The sequence below is a fragment of the Perca fluviatilis genome, chromosome 2 (genome assembly GCF_010015445.1).
Source record: "Perca fluviatilis chromosome 2, GENO_Pfluv_1.0, whole genome shotgun sequence".
Taxonomy (NCBI): domain Eukaryota; kingdom Metazoa; phylum Chordata; class Actinopteri; order Perciformes; family Percidae; genus Perca; species Perca fluviatilis.
The window spans coordinates 4,443,494-4,461,339 of NC_053113.1; the positions used below are offsets into that span (position 1 = coordinate 4,443,494).

General features: G+C 43.3%; 2 protein-coding genes across 2 annotated transcripts in view; both read left to right on the forward strand.

Annotated features, from left to right (window-relative positions):
- The window catches only part of LOC120570718 (NACHT, LRR and PYD domains-containing protein 12-like), an 80,762-nt gene extending 74,425 nt beyond the window's left edge, over positions 1 to 6,337 (forward strand). Inside the window, exons 15-16 of the mRNA XM_039819208.1 lie at positions 5,323 to 5,369; positions 5,493 to 6,337. Coding sequence (XP_039675142.1) covers positions 5,323 to 5,369; positions 5,493 to 6,088 — 643 coding nt within the window. The 3' untranslated portion in view covers positions 6,089 to 6,337. The remainder of the gene's footprint in view (positions 1 to 5,322; positions 5,370 to 5,492) is intronic.
- The window catches only part of LOC120571647 (protein NLRC3-like), a 615,005-nt gene that overhangs the window by 205,923 nt on the left and 391,236 nt on the right, over positions 1 to 17,846 (forward strand). The window lies entirely within an intron of this gene.

The following is a 17,846-nucleotide window of genomic DNA, read 5'->3' on the forward strand; positions in this document are numbered from 1 at the left end:
GCTCACGAGACAAGACGAGACACGAGATTGGGGTCACGAGAGCGAGACGCGATTTTAACACTAATTTAAAGAAAACTTCAGTTAAGAAATATGACTGGGAAAAATAGTCTTTACTCAGAGAACCAAGGTTACAAGCTAGGGGTGTGACGAGACGCTTACTCCACTAGACGAGACACATCACGAGATTGGGTTCACGAGAACGAGACGAGATTTCTCGTCGAGGTGAAAAGTTGTCTCGTGAGGCGATGTGATGTCAGCGTGATGTTACTATTGAAGATCCCCCTGCCACTTTTAAATCATTTGTGTGGCAACATTTTGGTTTTCCTGCGGAAATAATAAACAGCGAAAGAGTGACAGACAAGACGAACACAATATGTAAACATTGTAAGAAAAAAATGCCGTATACCGCGGCTAACACGAGCACTATGCAAAAACACTTACAGCACCACCACAGCTCTCTACTAACTACTGCACCCGCGACTCGCGGGTGCAGTAGTTAGTAGTACGGCATTTCTTTCTTACAATGTTTACATATTGTGTTCGTCTTGTCTGTCACTCTTTCACTCTTTTCACCTCGACGAGAAATCTCGTCACGCGAGATCTCGCGAGATCTCGTAAAACGAGATCTCGTCACACCCTTAGTTAGCATAGTTAAATGTTGTGTTAACAGAGTTAGCTGTTGTGTTAGCAGCGTTAGCTGTTGTGTTAGCAGGGTTAGCTGTTGTGTTAGCATGCTTAAATGTTGTGTTAACAGAGGTAGCTGTTGTGTTAGCATGGTTACATGTTGTTTTAACAGAGTTAGCTGTTGTGTTAGCATGCTTAAATGTTGTGTTAGCAGCATTATCTCTTGTGTTAGCATGGTTAAATGTTGTGTTAGCAGGGTTAGCTGTTGTGTTAGCATGCTTAAATGTTGTGTTAACAGAGTTAGCTGTTGTGTTAGCATGGTTAAAGGAGAACAGGTGGGCGTACGACACACACACACACACACACACCCACGCACAAAGACACACACAGGTACGATACACACACACACACACACACACACACACACATACACACACACACACACACAGAAGTTTATCCCCCCTCATAAATAGGTAATTAAGGTAACTGTAGTGGTCCTATCAGTGACTATGTAACTATGGAAACAGACCAAATGATGCCTGTTTCTTGTACAGTAATAGCGTTACTGAAGGCTAGCTCTATCGCCATAGTTACGTTACTCCAAGCTTCTTCTCTTGTGAACACCTCCGCTCTTCACTCTTCACACACTACGCTCCGATCTGTTTATCTTTTCCTGCTACAACTGAGGACTTCAGCGCAAGACTACAGCCTTCTGTAACGCTAGTTACTTTACAAGAAACAGGCACCATTACCATGACAACCATACACACACAGGTACGACACACATACACACACACACACACAGGTACGACACACACACACAGGTGCTACACACACACAGGTACGACTAGGGTTGGGTATCGTTTTTTTTTTTTTCGGTTCCGGTGCTAAATCGATACTTTTAAAACGGTGCCGGTGCCTAAACGGTGCCTGAACCGGTACTTTTCAATAAAGTAAAAAAAGAAGAAGAAAAAATAAGGGTAGTAAACAACAGTCAGTGACTTGTTTATTGCTAAGGCCATGGTCAACATTAAAGATTTAATAATAATGTAATAACTATAACAATAACTTATTTCACCAGTAAATTGCTGTTGAACCCCAGATGGGAAAAGGGTATTTTACAATTACTGTGAATGCACCACGAGGCTACCTGTTTTAAGTGAATCTGTGTTGTTTAATTCCGACCATATAAACATACTGTATATCTATGAATTGCGACAACGGCAGCTGCTGCTGTGCTGCAGAGCAGACTGTTACATCCGCTGTTGAAGTCCTCCACAGTGAAATACAGTCACACTTTACACTGTTTAACATTAGCTGTCAACATTTTACTGGTGTTTAATCCAGCTGCTAGCTAAAGGTAGGCTAACGTTACATGCTGTCAGGTGTAGTGTAAAGTCGAGCACCGAAATGAGGCACCGAAACTTTCGTTCTTATTCGGTCTCGTTACTACCGTTTACGTCGGCACCGGTTCCCTATTGGCACCGAGTTTCGGTACCCAACCCTAGGTACAACACACACACACACACACACGTACACACACAAACAGGTACGACACACACACACACACACACACACACAGGTACGACACACACACACACACAGGTACGACACACACACAGACACACACACAAAGGTATGACACACACACACAAACACAAACGGGCAAACACACACACATACACACACACAGATTCACACAGACACACTAACACACATAGACACAGGGCTCTCAAGTGTCACGCATTGAGCGTGACAGTCACTCATTTCGGTCTTTTGTCACGCACTCCCGCCACACATTGTATTTCTCACGCGTAAAAATTATTTATAATAAATTGAATATGCTGCAGCGCCCAAAATTTCTCTGGCTGCACCGCTCTCACTATGGAACCGGCAGGAATCAAGCACGTCTGGACGTTTTACAGTTGTGCGGAGGCTCCACGCAGAGCTCTTGCAGTAGTCTATACATTGGCCTGATGTTTATGCTTGCGGCGCTGGTTTGTGCGTACGCGAGCCACATGTGTTGTGTGGGGGAGTGTGTGGTAGAGGAGAAGTGAGAGTGACGGCGATTATCTTTGGAGCGAGTACCGACTCTAGAGTGATAGTGAGAGAAACAAAAGGTGTCTCCTCCTGTTCTTTCTGACCACGGTGGGAAATGTGTAGCAGGAAAAGTTAACCCTCTCCTTGATTTCATGTTGTTTATGGAGAAATAGAACCAGGAAACGAGTAAGGGGAAATGCAACGCTACCAAGCCCATAGACCGTGACCAAGCCACGGCTTGTAGCTTACATTTGTAATGTCTAAGTCGAGCCTGCCACTTATCAGCCAAACAAAAAAAGAAAGGGGCTACACAATAGCCAATCAGAAAATAGCACTATTTTATATGGGTAAGATTTAATGCAGCAACCAATGAAAAAAAAGCAAAGCATACAGACACTTCCCTAAATATTTGCTCATTCAGAGACCAGAGACCCAACCGGGGCTCTGTGTCTGTCAGCAGAGCAATCACGTAATGCACAGCAGATTATGGTGCAGGTAGATTATTTTCTGAAATATACTGACTATTATAACTTTATTTTTCTCAAAGTATCACGACTCCTCCAAAACTCAGATAAAAGATATATTTTCAATGTGCACAAAGTTTTGAACATGAGCAGAAATCTTGCTCTAACAAATCATATTACAGTCCAGGGGGTTATTAATTCATTAAAATGAATTAATTTATCATTGAGGTGAATAATTGTCATATGCACATTTAAGGAGGTTACTTTCTCAACAAAAGATGCAAAAGAAAAGGGAAGAGTAAATGATGCTAGGCTACATGTGTGCTGACTCAGATATAATTAGAAATGTCGATCTACAGGAGAATAAATAGATGAAAGCAATACAGAATGCCAGAGCCTTACTGCCATATATTCCATTATGTTTTTATATTTGGATTTTAATCTATGTTTACCTTTACATAAAGATTTCCAGCATAAATTGATTCAGAAAAAGGTATAAATAGGTGCATACAAATTCACCAGAATGCAGGAAATGAAGAGTTTAATGCTCAAAATTTTCTGGGGGAGGACCCCCAGACCCCTCCATTATCATAAGTAACCATGCAGAAATTGAATAAATAGCCTACTTTATTTAATAATAACAACAAAAACACTAATAATAATATTAATGAAACACCCCTACTCCTGCGACTTGTCCAACCTGCCACCAATCTATGATCTTTTTTTTTTTTTGGGAGAGTGTCACTCTTGCCTGTCTTCAAAACTTGAGAGCCCTATAGACACACAAAAACAGACAGACACAGACACACATAGAGACACACACACACACACACACAGGCAAACACACACATACACACACAGTCAGACACACAGAGGTACGATACACACACACACACAGACACACAGGTACGATACACACACACACACAGACACACAGGTACGATACACACACACACAGACACACAGGTACGATACAAACACACACGCACGCACATCACAGATACACACACAAACACACACACACACACACACACACACACAGGCAAACACACACATACACACACACACAGACAGACACACAGATTCACACAGACACACTAACACACACAGACACACAAAGACAGACACACACACACACAAACAGACACACACAGGTACGATACACACACACACAGACAAACACAGGTACGACACACACACACAGACACACAGGTACGATACAAACACACACGCACGCACACACGCACACACATCACAGATACACACACAAACACACACACAGACAGCGACACACACAGAGACACACACACACACACACACACAGACAAACACACAAATATATACACACACACAGACACACACATGAACACACACACACAAAAAGACAGACACACATAGACACAGACATACAAACAGATACACACAGACACACACACACACACACAAACATACACACACACACGCACTCACACAGGTACGATACACACACACACACAGACAGCGACACAGACACACACACACACACACACACACACACACACATACACACACAGTCAGACACACAGATTCACACAGACACACTAACACACACAGACACACAAAGACACACACACACACACACACACACAGACACACACACACACAGGTACGATACACACACACACACACACACACACACACACACACACACACACAGACACACACACACACACAGGCAAAAACACACGCATACGCACGCAGTCAGACACACAGATTCACACAGACACACTAACACAAACAGACACACATAGATACACACACACACACAGAGACACACACACACACACGCACACACACACACAGACACACACAGGTACGATACACACACACACACAGACACACACACACAGGTACGACACACAGACACACACAGACACACACAGGTATGATACACACACAAACACACACAGACACACACAGGTACGACACACACACACACACACAGGTACGATACACACATACACGCACGCACACACACTCGCACACACATCACAGATACACACACAGATACACACACACACACACACAGACAGGCACACATACACACACACACAGACACACAAAGACAGACACACACACACAGAGAACATGTCTACTTTTCTTCTTCTCTCTCTCTTTCTGAGTGATGTAATGCCCCCCCCCCTCCTCCTTTCAGGATGGAGCCTGCTGGAGTCAGATATTTGACCCCAGGTCCATGGAGATGTAAGTGTGTTTTTAATTTCATTCATCAAACTGTGACATCACTCATCCAACCCTCTGATGTCATCATCAAAGTGCTGATTGGTTAATAACTGCAGCTGTGTTGTGTCTCCTTCTCTCTGTCAGATTCCTGTGAACTCACACTGGACACAAACACAGTGAACAAAAAACTCAAACTGTCTGACAACAACAGGAAGGTGACACGTGTGGAGGAGTATCAGTCATATCCTGATCATCCAGAGAGGTTTAACTACTGTCCTCAGCTGCTGTGTAGAGATGGTCTGACTGGTCGCTGTTACTGGGAGGTGGAGACGAGAGGAGATGTTGATATATCAGTGAGTTACAGAGGAATCAGGAGGAGAGGAGACAGTGCTGACTGTGTGTTTGGATGGAATGATCAGTCCTGGAGTCTGGACTGCTCTGATGGTCGTTACTCTGTCTGGCACAATAAGAGAGAAACATCCATCTCCTCCTCCTCTGTCTCTGGTAGAGTAGCAGACATCTCCTCCTCCTCTGTCTTTGGTAGAGTAGCAGTGTATGTTGACTGTCCTGCTGGCTCTCTGTCCTTCTACACAGTCTCCTCTGACTCACTGATCCACCTCCACACCTTCAACACCACATTCACTCAGCCTGTCTATCCTGGGTTCTGGCTCGGTTCTGGTTCCTCAGTGTCTCTGAGTCCTGTGCAGGACGGAGAGTGTCCTCCTGTTTCTCACTGCTGATCAGTTGAGTCTGTACCACCGGGGTCGTCAACTACAATTTTTTCAAGGGCCAGAATGTTTCTAAGCAGACACTGTGGGGGACGGACTTTCAAATAAAGGAAATAAAATGAATTTATACCTAATACGTCTATTCTTGTTAGAAATCTTCACTTTCTTACTGAATTAATACTATTTATTTTGTACATGTATTAGTGTGAGAAAACCCGTAGAAAACATGGAAACTCCATAATGATAACTTGCTCTTTAACTAGAAAATGATCTCAGACTCGGAGGCAGTTCACTGAGGAGTGATGGTTAAAGTCTGTCGTTATGGAAACATTATTGTAGTATGCAGTCAGAGGTGTCAAAAGTATTCACATTCATTACTCAAGTAGAAGTATAGATACTAGGGTTTGAAAAGACTTTTGTAGAAGTTGAAGTATCAACTCAAGCTTTTTACTTAAGTAAAAGTGTGAAAGTACTGGTTTTAAAACTACTTAAAGTATAAAAGTAAAAGTAATGTAAGGCAGAGATCTTCAACAGAGGGTCCTCAGAGTCATTGCAGGGGGGCTTCCAAATTATTGTACATTTTTGAGTCTTTAAAAAAAATAAAAATAAACATAATTCCAACATATTATTAGCAAATATAAATTCCCACTGATGATAGGCTTACTGGCCTATAGGTAAGGTAGTCACTAAGATATCAGCCCACAGATACAGTTAATCCTAGATTTACTGTGCCACATATGTAACATTAAAATATGATTTAAGAAATTATCCCAACAATTAATATTTTAATAACTTATGAAAAAAAGGTATGTAAGAAGGCTTTAGGTTACCCTAACAGTTATTGTAGGCCCAGTTTAATATGCAACTTATTTTCATACATTAGGTAGTAGGGGGTCCCTGCTACAGATCACTTTAAGTTAAGGGGTCCTTGGCTTAAAAAAACGTTCAAGACCCCTGATGTAAGGTGGGGGGGATGTCATTAAGGACAACAGCTTAACTCTAAGACGCGGGGACAAAATCATATGACTATAATAATGTTATATTAAAATCATACCTGCAAACTCAGAAGGGCTGAAAAAGGTGACACGTAGGCTACATCTCTTCTGTGTTTTTCAGACAACGGCAGCTAAAGTTTTCCGGTTTCTAAAATGATCTGCCTCCTCCTGATCACTCCCTGCCTCTGTCCCTCTCACATCAGTATTGGTGAACGTCACTTCCGTTTCCTCCTGACTTCTTGTTTCTTGTTACAGACGATAACGGCAGACGCTTAACGTCTTGCGATTTTAAGTCCTCCACAACGAAATACAGTCACTAATTACACCGTTTAGCTGTATTTTAACCGGACCTGTCTGGCCGCAGTTTCTCCGTTGTTTGCAAAACTTTCCTCAGCTCCGTTAGCTAACGTCTAGGTATTTGTTGTGCTAACGGCTAGTTAGCCTGCCTGCTAGCGGGAGTTAAGCGAACCACTCAGGATTTTGCCTCTTGGGAAATCTAATCTATTCCATATTTTGGTAACAGTAACGAGCTATCCACAGCTTGCTAATACAAGCAGGAGCACCTGCATTGTATTTCGAATTTTGTGAAGGTTTTTGGTTTTTGGAGAACCCTCCATCAACGTTGCTACTAGCTAAACTAGCAAGCTACACGATGCCCCCCTCAGCTGTTCACCTGGCTGTGACTCGGTGCCTCCTGTTCAGCCAGAAGATAGTGAAGTACGGAATATCTAATACCCCCACCCAGATCAAGGCAAGTGAATGATGTCCACTCCATTATCATTGGAAAGTTTCCCCACTCCCCCATATTTTGATGTTCCCCACTCCTTTGCCCACTGTGCTCGTACCACTTACCCACCTACGCACTAACAAACCTCTGTCCCTGTTGTCTCTCCCGCTTCTGCCAAAGACCCAGCCAGCTCTGCTGACCAGCTCCACTCCACACCAGCCGGAGCCATGGCGTGTAAGCAAGCACCAGAGCAGGCGGTCAGGACAACGCTCAGCCCCAGCCCAACCCCTACAACTAGAAAACCGCTACAGCATTCTGACGAACGACAGGGAGTTCCCTTCTCTGCCACCGTCCCCACGCAGCTCATCCTGGTCCAGCCACACAGTCGACGCCCATTGGAGGGCGGACTCTCCCCCTCGGGACTCATCAACCTCCACGCTGGTCATCGGAAGCTCCATGGTAAGGGACCTCCACATTCCCCCTTTTACCTAGCGGTCCCTCCAAGGTCTACTGCTTCCCGGTGCCAAGGTCCGTGACATCCAGCACAAACTTCCCCGGCATCCTCGCCCAGGCGCCAGGCGACAACATCATCGTGCATGTGGGCACAAACGACATCAGAGCGAGACGGTCGATAGCACTCCAGGAAGACTTCACCACTCTCCTCTCCACCCTGATGGGTACAGGTAAGCGGATTGTCATCTCTGGGCCTCTACCTACATACAGGAAGGGTGCGGAGAGATGGTCCAGACTGTTCTGGCTCCACACCTGGCTGGAACCACTCTGCACTTCCCTGAGCATTCCCTATGTCGACAACTTCAACCTGTTCTGGGAGATGCCCAACCTGCTGAAGCTTGATGGTCTCCACCCAAACCGACACGGAGCCAGGATGCTATCTGACAACATAACGACCACACTGAAAGGCAAGTATTGACATTATGTTGAAAATATCACAGATTCATGTCCCCCAGGCATTGATCCTGATAGCACTATACAAGTGGATGAATCTGAAAATGTTTTCTGCAGGATAACATGTAGTACTAGTGTTATTCCAGTAATGTGTAGTACTAGTACTATTCCAGTAACATGTAGTACTAGTACTATTCCAATTATAATCAACAACAGACCACACAAAGTGGTGAATAGAGGGGCAATACTTAACAACCTAATTGGAATTAAAACTACCACTGCAATGATAGAAAAGGAGACGAAAATTAGATGTGGATTACTAAATATCAGATCTCTGTCTTCTAAAGCAGTACTAGTAAATGAATTGATATCTGATAATCAAATTGATCTATTCTGTCTTACTGAAACATGGCTGGGCCATGAAGAGGGGGAGTTGCAGTCATATTTGATTCAAGCCTGTTAATTAATCCTAAACCCAAACTGAATTATAACTCTTTTGAAAGCCTTGTTCTTAATCTTCAACATCCAACACGGAAATCAGAACAGCCAATTATATTTGTTGTTGTCTACCGAGCTCCAGGTTCGTATTCTGAATTTTTATCTGAATTCTCAGAGTTTTTATCATGTGTAGTCCTTAAATCAGACAAAGTACTTATTGTAGGTGATTTTAATATCCATGTGGACGTTGACAGCAATAGCCTTACTACTGCTTTCAACACATTACTGGATTCAATTGGTTTCAGTCAGACTGTGCACAAGGCGACGCACTGTTTTAACCACACCTTGTGCTGGCATATGGTATTGAAATTGAGGATTTAATAATATTTCCGCAGAGTTTGGTATTATCAGATCATTTTTTAATTACTTTTGAATTCTTGCTACCTGACCATACTAAACTAGATAATGGCTTCTACACTAGATGCCTATCTGACAGTGCTATAGCTAAATTTAAGGAAGATATTACAACAGCATTTGACTCTATGTCGTGCCTTAGAATAACAGAGGACCTCTATGTTAACCTCAGTCCCTCTCGGGTTGATGCATTTGTGGACGGTGCTGCGACTTGCCTACGGACGACCTTTGACTCTGTCGCTCCTCTCAAAAAGAAGACGATGAAGCGAAGGAAAACAGCTCCTTGGTATAACGAACAAACTTCGCAAGATTGAAACAAGTCTCGAAACCCTCGAGGGTAAGTGTGCGCTCCACCAAAGTGGAAGAATCCCGTCTGGATTGGCAAGAAAGTCTCAAAACCTATAGGAAGGCCTTAAGAAAAGCCAGATCAGACTATTACTCTTCACTAATAGAAGAAAATAAGAACAACCCAAGGTTTCTTTTCAGCACTGTAGCCAGGCTGACAGACAGTCATAGCTCTACTGAGCCATCTATTCCTCTAGCTCTGAGTAGTGATGACTTCATGAGCTTCTTTAATGATAAAATTATAACAATTAGAGATAAAATTAATCACCTTTTGCCCTCAACTTCTAACAGTTCATCTTTAAATACAGGACCGCTAGAACGAACGACTAATCCGGACATATACTTAGACTGCTTTTATCCTATAGACCTTCAACAATTAATGTTAAAGATATCCTCAGCTAAGCCATCTACCTGTCTCTTGGACCCCATCCCAACCGCTACTACTCAAAGAAGCGTTACCCGTGGTAAACACTTCACTACTAGATATGATCAATATGTCCTTATTAACTGGTTATGTACCGCAGTCATTTAAAATAGCTGTGATAAAACCTCTTCTGAAAAAACCGACCCTGGATCCTGAGGTCTTAGCAAACTATAGACCTATATCTAACCTTCCCTTTCTATCCAAGATCCTTGAGAAGGTGGTTGCTAATCAGTTATGTGATTTTCTACATAGCAACAGTTTATTTGATGATTTTCAATCAGGATTTAGAAAGAATCATAGCACAGAGACGGCACTGGTGAAAATTACTAACGACCTTCTAACAGCTGCAGACAAAGGACTTGTCTCCATTCTTGTTTTACTAGATCTTAGTGCTGCATTTGACACTATTGATCATACAATCCTGTTACAGAGATTAGAACACTTAGTCGGAATTAAAGGAACTGCACTAAGATGGTTTAAGTCTTATTTCTCTGAGCGATCCCAATTTGTTAACATTAACGATAAACCCTCCAAGCACGCCAAAGTCAGCCATGGCGTTCCTCAAGGCTCAGTGCTTGGACCAATTCTATTTTCCTTATATATGCTTCCTCTAGGACATATTATTAGGAAACACTCAATTAATTATCACTGCTACGCAGACGACACCCAATTATATCTGTCAATTAAGCCAGATGAAAGTGGTCAGTTAGCAAGACTTCAAACGTGTGTTGAGGATATAAAATCCTGGATGACCCACAACTTCCTGATGTTAAACTCAGACAAAACGGAAGTTATTGTGATAGGACCAACGCACTGCCGAACCGTTTTCGAAGATATAGCTACTCTGGATGGTATTGCCCTGGCCTCCAGCACTGCGGTCAAAAATTTGGGAGTTATTTTTGATCAGGATATATCCTTCAACGCCCATTTAAAACAAACCTCAAGAATAGCCTTTTTCCATCTTCGTAACATTGCCAAAATCAGGAATATCCTGTCTCAGAATGATGCTGAAAAACTAGTCCATGCATTCGTTACTTCTAGACTAGATTACTGCAATTCCTTATTATCAGGTTGCCCAAATAAGTCCCTTAAGGCTCTCCAGCTGATCCAGAATGCTGCAGCACGTGTTCTGACGAGAACTAAGAGAAGAGATCATATTTCTCCTGTATTAGCTTCTCTGCATTGGCTTCCTGTGAAGTCTATGATCGAATTTAAAATCCTCCTCCTGACTTACAAAGCTCTAAATGGTCAAGCACCATCATACCTAGAAGAGCTCTTAGTACCTTATTGTCCCACTAGGGCACTGCGCTCCCGGAATGCGGGGCTACTCGTGGTTCCTAGAGTCTCTGGAAGTAGACTGGGGGCCAGGGCCTTCAGCTATCAGGCTCCGCTTCTGTGGAACCAGCTTCCAGTCTGGGTTCGAGGGGCAGACACCGTCGCCTCATTCAAGAGTAAACTGAAAACCCTCCTCTTTGACAAAGCTTATAGTTAGGGAGTGAGGAGTTGCAGCGTCCACCTAACCCGGCCCACCTGCTTCTCCTCGTAGTTAGTTATGCTATTACAATTCTAGACTGCAGGGGATGCTGTTTCCTTCCTATGACACACTGAGCTGCTCTCTCTTCTCTACTTGTTACTTCTGTATGCATCCTGTCCCAGAATTGCTTGTTACTAATCTAGCTCTGGGGAGTTTACTCCCCGGAGTCCTTATGTTTCTTCTTCGCAGAGCTATGCTCTGTGATTCTCTGACAAATCCGGCCGCATCCCTGCTGCATCCTGCTGCATCCGCCGCATCCACCCATGCTCTGCAGCGCCACGCTACATCCCGCAACGCCCCGCAGTGATGTTCCTATGCACAGAGTAGTCTGGATCCGGTATAGGGGACTGCACTACTCAGTATGACACAATGTGCCCTGCTATGACATGAACTTCCACGATAACCTTCGACGTCACTGTGACCTCTAATGTGACTATTATCGCCACTGTTCATCACACCCCCAACCGGCCCGTCAGACACCGCCTACCAAGAGTCTGGGTCTGCCGAGGTTTCTTCCTGAAAGGGAGTTTTTCCTTGCCACTGTCGCGATAGCCACTGCTAATGCTTGCTCTTGATGGAATTACTGTAATTGTTGGGGTTTTGGAAATTACAGAGTGTGGTCTAGACCTACTCTATCTGTAAAGTGTCTCGAGATAACTTTTGTTATGATTTGATACTATAAATAAAATTGAATTGAATTGAATTGAATTAAAGTCTGGTGTTAGACTCCTCTCCAGTGAATTACAGACACACTTTTACACCGTTTAGCTCTCAGCATGTTATCATGTTTACTCCAGCTGCTAGCTAACGCTAGGCTAACCTGCTTCCAACTGTAGTGTTAACTAGCGTCCCGTGCGGCGATGTTCAGTTCCCTCTAACGTCCGTTTTCATTTCATTTAAGTGGCACCTAAATAAGGCACCGAAATCCGTGTTGCTATTCGGTCCGGTAGATAACGGTCGTTAAGGCGCCGGTGGCGTATTAGCACCGGGTCTGTACAGGTGTTGTGGATTGCGTACAGACCAATAGGGTGTCAGAATAACTATGTTTATACCTCTCATCCAACCACAATCAAATTCACTTTCTCTGGATGGAGCGATTTGGATAAGTTTTTTTGTGTGTTTTTTTGAATGATGACTGACGAGCTGGAATGAAAACAAACCGAACTGAAATACGAGTAACGAGGCTATTTTTAAAATGTAAGGAGTAGAAAGTACAAATAATTGCGTGAAAATGTAAGGAGTAGAAGTAAAAAGTATGCTGTAAAATAATTACTCCAGTAAAGTATAGATACCCAAAATTTCTACTTAAGTAAGGTAACAAAGTATTTGTACTTCGTTACTTGACACCTCTGTATGCAGTGTCCTGATTGGTGGAAAATGCTTGCAGAAAGAAATGGTTGTTGTCAGGTAAACATGTCACTGTCAAAGAGGTGGAAAAGCCCAGCTTTAATGGTGAATGGACCGATAAGCAGGCTATGCACTCGTCATGTATGCCTCATTTGCAATGAAAGATGCTGTTGCAAAATAATACAACATCAGCATCATTATAATCAAGAATGAAGAACTCACACATACCGATCGCGTCATTCACGTGCAAACTAAGATACTGTTAGACTAGCCAACAGCTTTTCTTTTAGTTTGTTTGTAAAAATTCTCTATTAGCAGAGTAGAGCTGTGTTTGGGTAAAACAGCGTGGTGGACAGAGCAGACAGAGCAGAGTGAAATATGGCTTTCTACATGTTGATGCCGGTCTACACAGGTGATGCATTGATAAATATTGACTTTCTACTCACGAAGGTTTCATTGTAGCCTATTTACAGAAAAGAGACTAGCGTGAGTTCATCTGCCTCCAGCGGCCATTGGTAATCCTCTCTGTATCGTTCACATTCAGGTGATGCGTGTTTTAACACACACACATCTCGGCTCAGCGGTGTGGGTGGAGCTCGGGCATCGCTGTACAGAATCCCGGCATGTGAATAGAAATCTAAATACAGGCGGCTGGGTTTTTGCTCTAAATGCTTGAAATGATAAATAACAGAACGCATTTTGTCTTCTTTACATTTTGTGAATTCGTGATTATTCTGCGGGCCAGACTAAAAGCTGTTGGCGCCAGTTGACGTTGGCTGCTGTACAGGATCACACCTACAGAAATATTTCAGGTTATTGTTATAAACTAATTAATGAACTTTATATGAAATAATTCAGAATGATTGAACAGATTCCTGGTAACATTGTAAACTTGTTCCACTTTCTGTCCTTTAAAGATGGAAGCTGTGATCATGAAATTGTAGAAATGCCGTTGACTTGTGTCATGTTTAGTTTTGAGTTCTGTCTCTTTTTCACAATAAAAGCATAAAGTTACTGTGAGAGTGTTTGTGGTCTTTCTGTTTAACTTTTACACACGTTAAGATGTCTCGGTGTCCCAGAGGTCTTTCAGGTGGAGCTGCAGCGTGAGAAACCCTCCAATCAGAGCAGTCCAAATGTGAGCTAGCTTAGCTTAGCTCTGCTCCACATCACATGTAACGTTATCTGACCTGATGGGTCTTATCCTGTGAAGTGTTTTCAGCAGAGAAGCAAAAGAACAACATTAGAGTAACGTTACACCCCTGGTACGGTAGACACACACACAGGCACACACACACACACACACACACGCACACCACACACACACACACACACACACACACACACACACACAAACAAACACACACACACCCACACACACACACACAGACAGAACCCAAACAGACCGCTCCCAAACATGGCTTCCTGTCTGAAGACCTCCAGCTCTGAATAAAGGTTTTCTGGTGTTTTTACTGCGTGTTGAGCCGGATGAATCCAACCAGGACGGTGACCATAACTCCCAGGTGTGTAACACGCCTATAGAGCTCAACAGTTCCTCCGAGAGACCTTGGGTTCCCGATTTCATTTCTCCCGTTGACGTCTGGAAAAGTCCGTACATAAATCACCATGCACACAGATCTGGAAACCAAACCCTGGCCTTTGGGTTGCCAGACCAGTTCTGATTAGGACCATCATATCATCAAATGTTGGTGCCATCTAACTTACATGGAAGATAGAGACTAAAATGAACACACATTCCTACTCTATCACTGACACAGCACTGTGGAGATCTGGCAATGTGAGACCGGGGGGGCAAAACCCAATCTCGCCTAGGGCAACCAAAGGGCTAGAACCTGCCCTGCACACACACACACACACACACACACACACACACACACACACACACACACACACACACACACACTAACACAGAGGAGAGATATACCATAGATAGATAGATATAGATAGATGTATATTATTAGTCTATGAGATACACCCGTTTCTTTTCGGGAGACTTGTTTAAATGATGCCATATGCTATAGCCTACATTATATTTTGTAGTTAGTTCATATTTTTGGTGTATTTGTTTTCTGATTTATTAGAAGTTGAGTTTCAGTCTTTATGATAAATGAACAGTTGTTGTGTGCTTGTTGAGTTTAACTCCGAAAAGACAGTTAACCACATGTGTTGTGATATTTACACAAACGATCCGAAACGGCGAAATAAAAGCCTCTTATTTACGGGGACCGGCTAAAAGTCCTCCGGTCTTACAGCGGATCTCCGGAGTGGGGGGTGTGTCGAGCGCCGAACAAGCGTTGCGCCCGCAGACGCAAGCTCGCGGCCGCGTCATTTTATGGAGCTCCGAAAACTCAGAAAACTTTGGAGCAAATTGTCAATTCGGCAACGATTTTCGCAAGACTGCCTATATTCGAAATATAAACCTTTCATTTCTCACCTAAAATGTTCTCAAAAGTGAATTTAGTGATGAATAAGATGGTGAAAACTTTTAAAATTGTCCTGTTTTTGGGCCGTCTATGTACTGGGAATCCAACCATCATTGAATGCCGAAATGAATGCTGGGATACAGGTGCTGCGAAGTTCATACAAGTATACAACCGATGTATCCTCGGTAAATGGGCTGTTCAAGAATACACTCGGGAATTTTAACTGTTCTTGGCGCAAATGCGAACTTGTGTATTGGGACAGTACTTTGGCAACACGAGATTACGTTTCAAAGGGACACAAGAACACAAGTCAATAGAAGAACATGGATTAACGTTCTAAATGATTTGAAACTGAAAGATCGACGATCTGATCCGAAAACTGGTTCGAATGAACTGACGCAGATTGATGATTTGATCGAATGATATTTTGAGATTGTTGATTTATTACTGATCGATCTGACGAACGATCTCTCAACCCTCTTATACGATAGGAAATAGAAAGGTCAGCTGTGTGGAGAAAGCTGCCCAGGACGCTTGACATGTCACCCTCGGGTTAAAATGTGATATAGCTTATATACGTTCATATAGTTTGATGTCTGGTTGTTAGCTAACCACCAGCATTAGCAGGTTTGTTGATCAGTACCATAAAGTAACGCTTGAATTGTCGGATAGGATCCTTTCACAAGAGTTCAATGTTTTTGAACGCACCCATTTAATCTCAACTGACACGATTATTTTGCACCGCGACTCGCTCGACCCGGGTTCGACTCCATTCGCATGTACTTGACCCAGAGGAAACTTAACACCTCCGGGTCGCTGAGCTGGATTTCAACTGCCAGTGTGGAAGGCGGGCGCTAGCTGCTGTGTGGATTCAGAGGTCTGTTTGAAAGCTGTGCTCCTTCCAGCCCACCAGCTCTACTCTGCAGAGACAGACTCTCTCTCATCTGGGACACTCTGCTGTCCAGCTGACTGATGCGCCCTGGACGGTCTCCCTAAAGGCTGTTCCTCTTCCAGCTCTTCCCCTGGTAGCTGCTCTGTGGGGATGATGAAGCTCTTCTCCTCACTGCTGATCTTCTCCTGTCTCTGTTTCTCAGTCTCTGCCAGAGCTTTGATGGTGTTGAAGTCCTCTTGGACAGAGCTGAAACTGGTCTCATTGCCTTGAAACATGATGGTCCCATTATGGTAGACATTGACAGTGAGAGGTGGGCTGTCCTTGTCTTCATCTTTGATGACTATCTGTCTCCCACTGTATATGCCTCTCTTCTTATGATGGTCATAGTGGGCACAGATAGCTTTATGCCACGCATCGGTACTGTCCGTGTACAGTAGTAGGTTACTAATTCCTCCTGAGGGGCATATATCAGCAGTCAAGGCCTCTGGGTTTTCTCTGAGTTGTTTATGTTTGAAAGTTTTCTTGGCCTGTGTACTTTTAATTTCTGTTGGGTAGCCAATCACAAGGAGGCAGGGCTCTCCCCCGGGAGATCACAACAATGTTTCAGTTCCTAACTGCCGCTCTGCTGCTACTTAGCACGCTATGTTAAGTTAGCACAGGCTAGCCTTTGATTCTTAAGGTAGAAATTAGAAATTAAACTACTGTGGGTATGAAGGAAGCTTACATTACTACTCTACTACAGCTTCTCTTGAGTGGGAGGGAGATGGTGCTAGCTTTTGGTGGGATTTTCCTTTTGGTTTGGAGCATTTTGGTCCTTAGCTTAGCGTAGCATAGCTTTCTTGCTCCTCTTCTCTGTCCTTAGCTGTCGTGTTAGCAGAGTTAGCTGTTGTGTTAGCCGAGTTAGATATAGTGTTAGCACAGTTAGCTGTTGTGTTAGCATAATTAGCTGTGTTAGCATGATTAGAAGTTGTGTTAGAGGTGTTAGCTTTTGTGTTACCATAACTAGCTGTTGTGTTAGCAGAGTTAGCTGTTGTGTTAGCCGTGTTAGATATAGTGTTAGCAGAGTTAGCTGTTGTGTTAGCAGAGTTAGCTGTTGTGTTAGCAGAGTTAGCGGTTGTTTTAGCAGAGTTAGCTGTTGTGTTAGCCGAGTTAGATATAGTGTTAGCACAGTTAGCTGTTGTGTTAGCATAATTAGCTGTGTTAGCATGATTAGAAGTTGTGTTAGCAGAGATAGCTGTTGTGTTAGCAGAGTTAGCTGTTGTGTTGGCCGAGTTAGATATAGTGTTAGCAGAGCTAGCTTTTGTGTT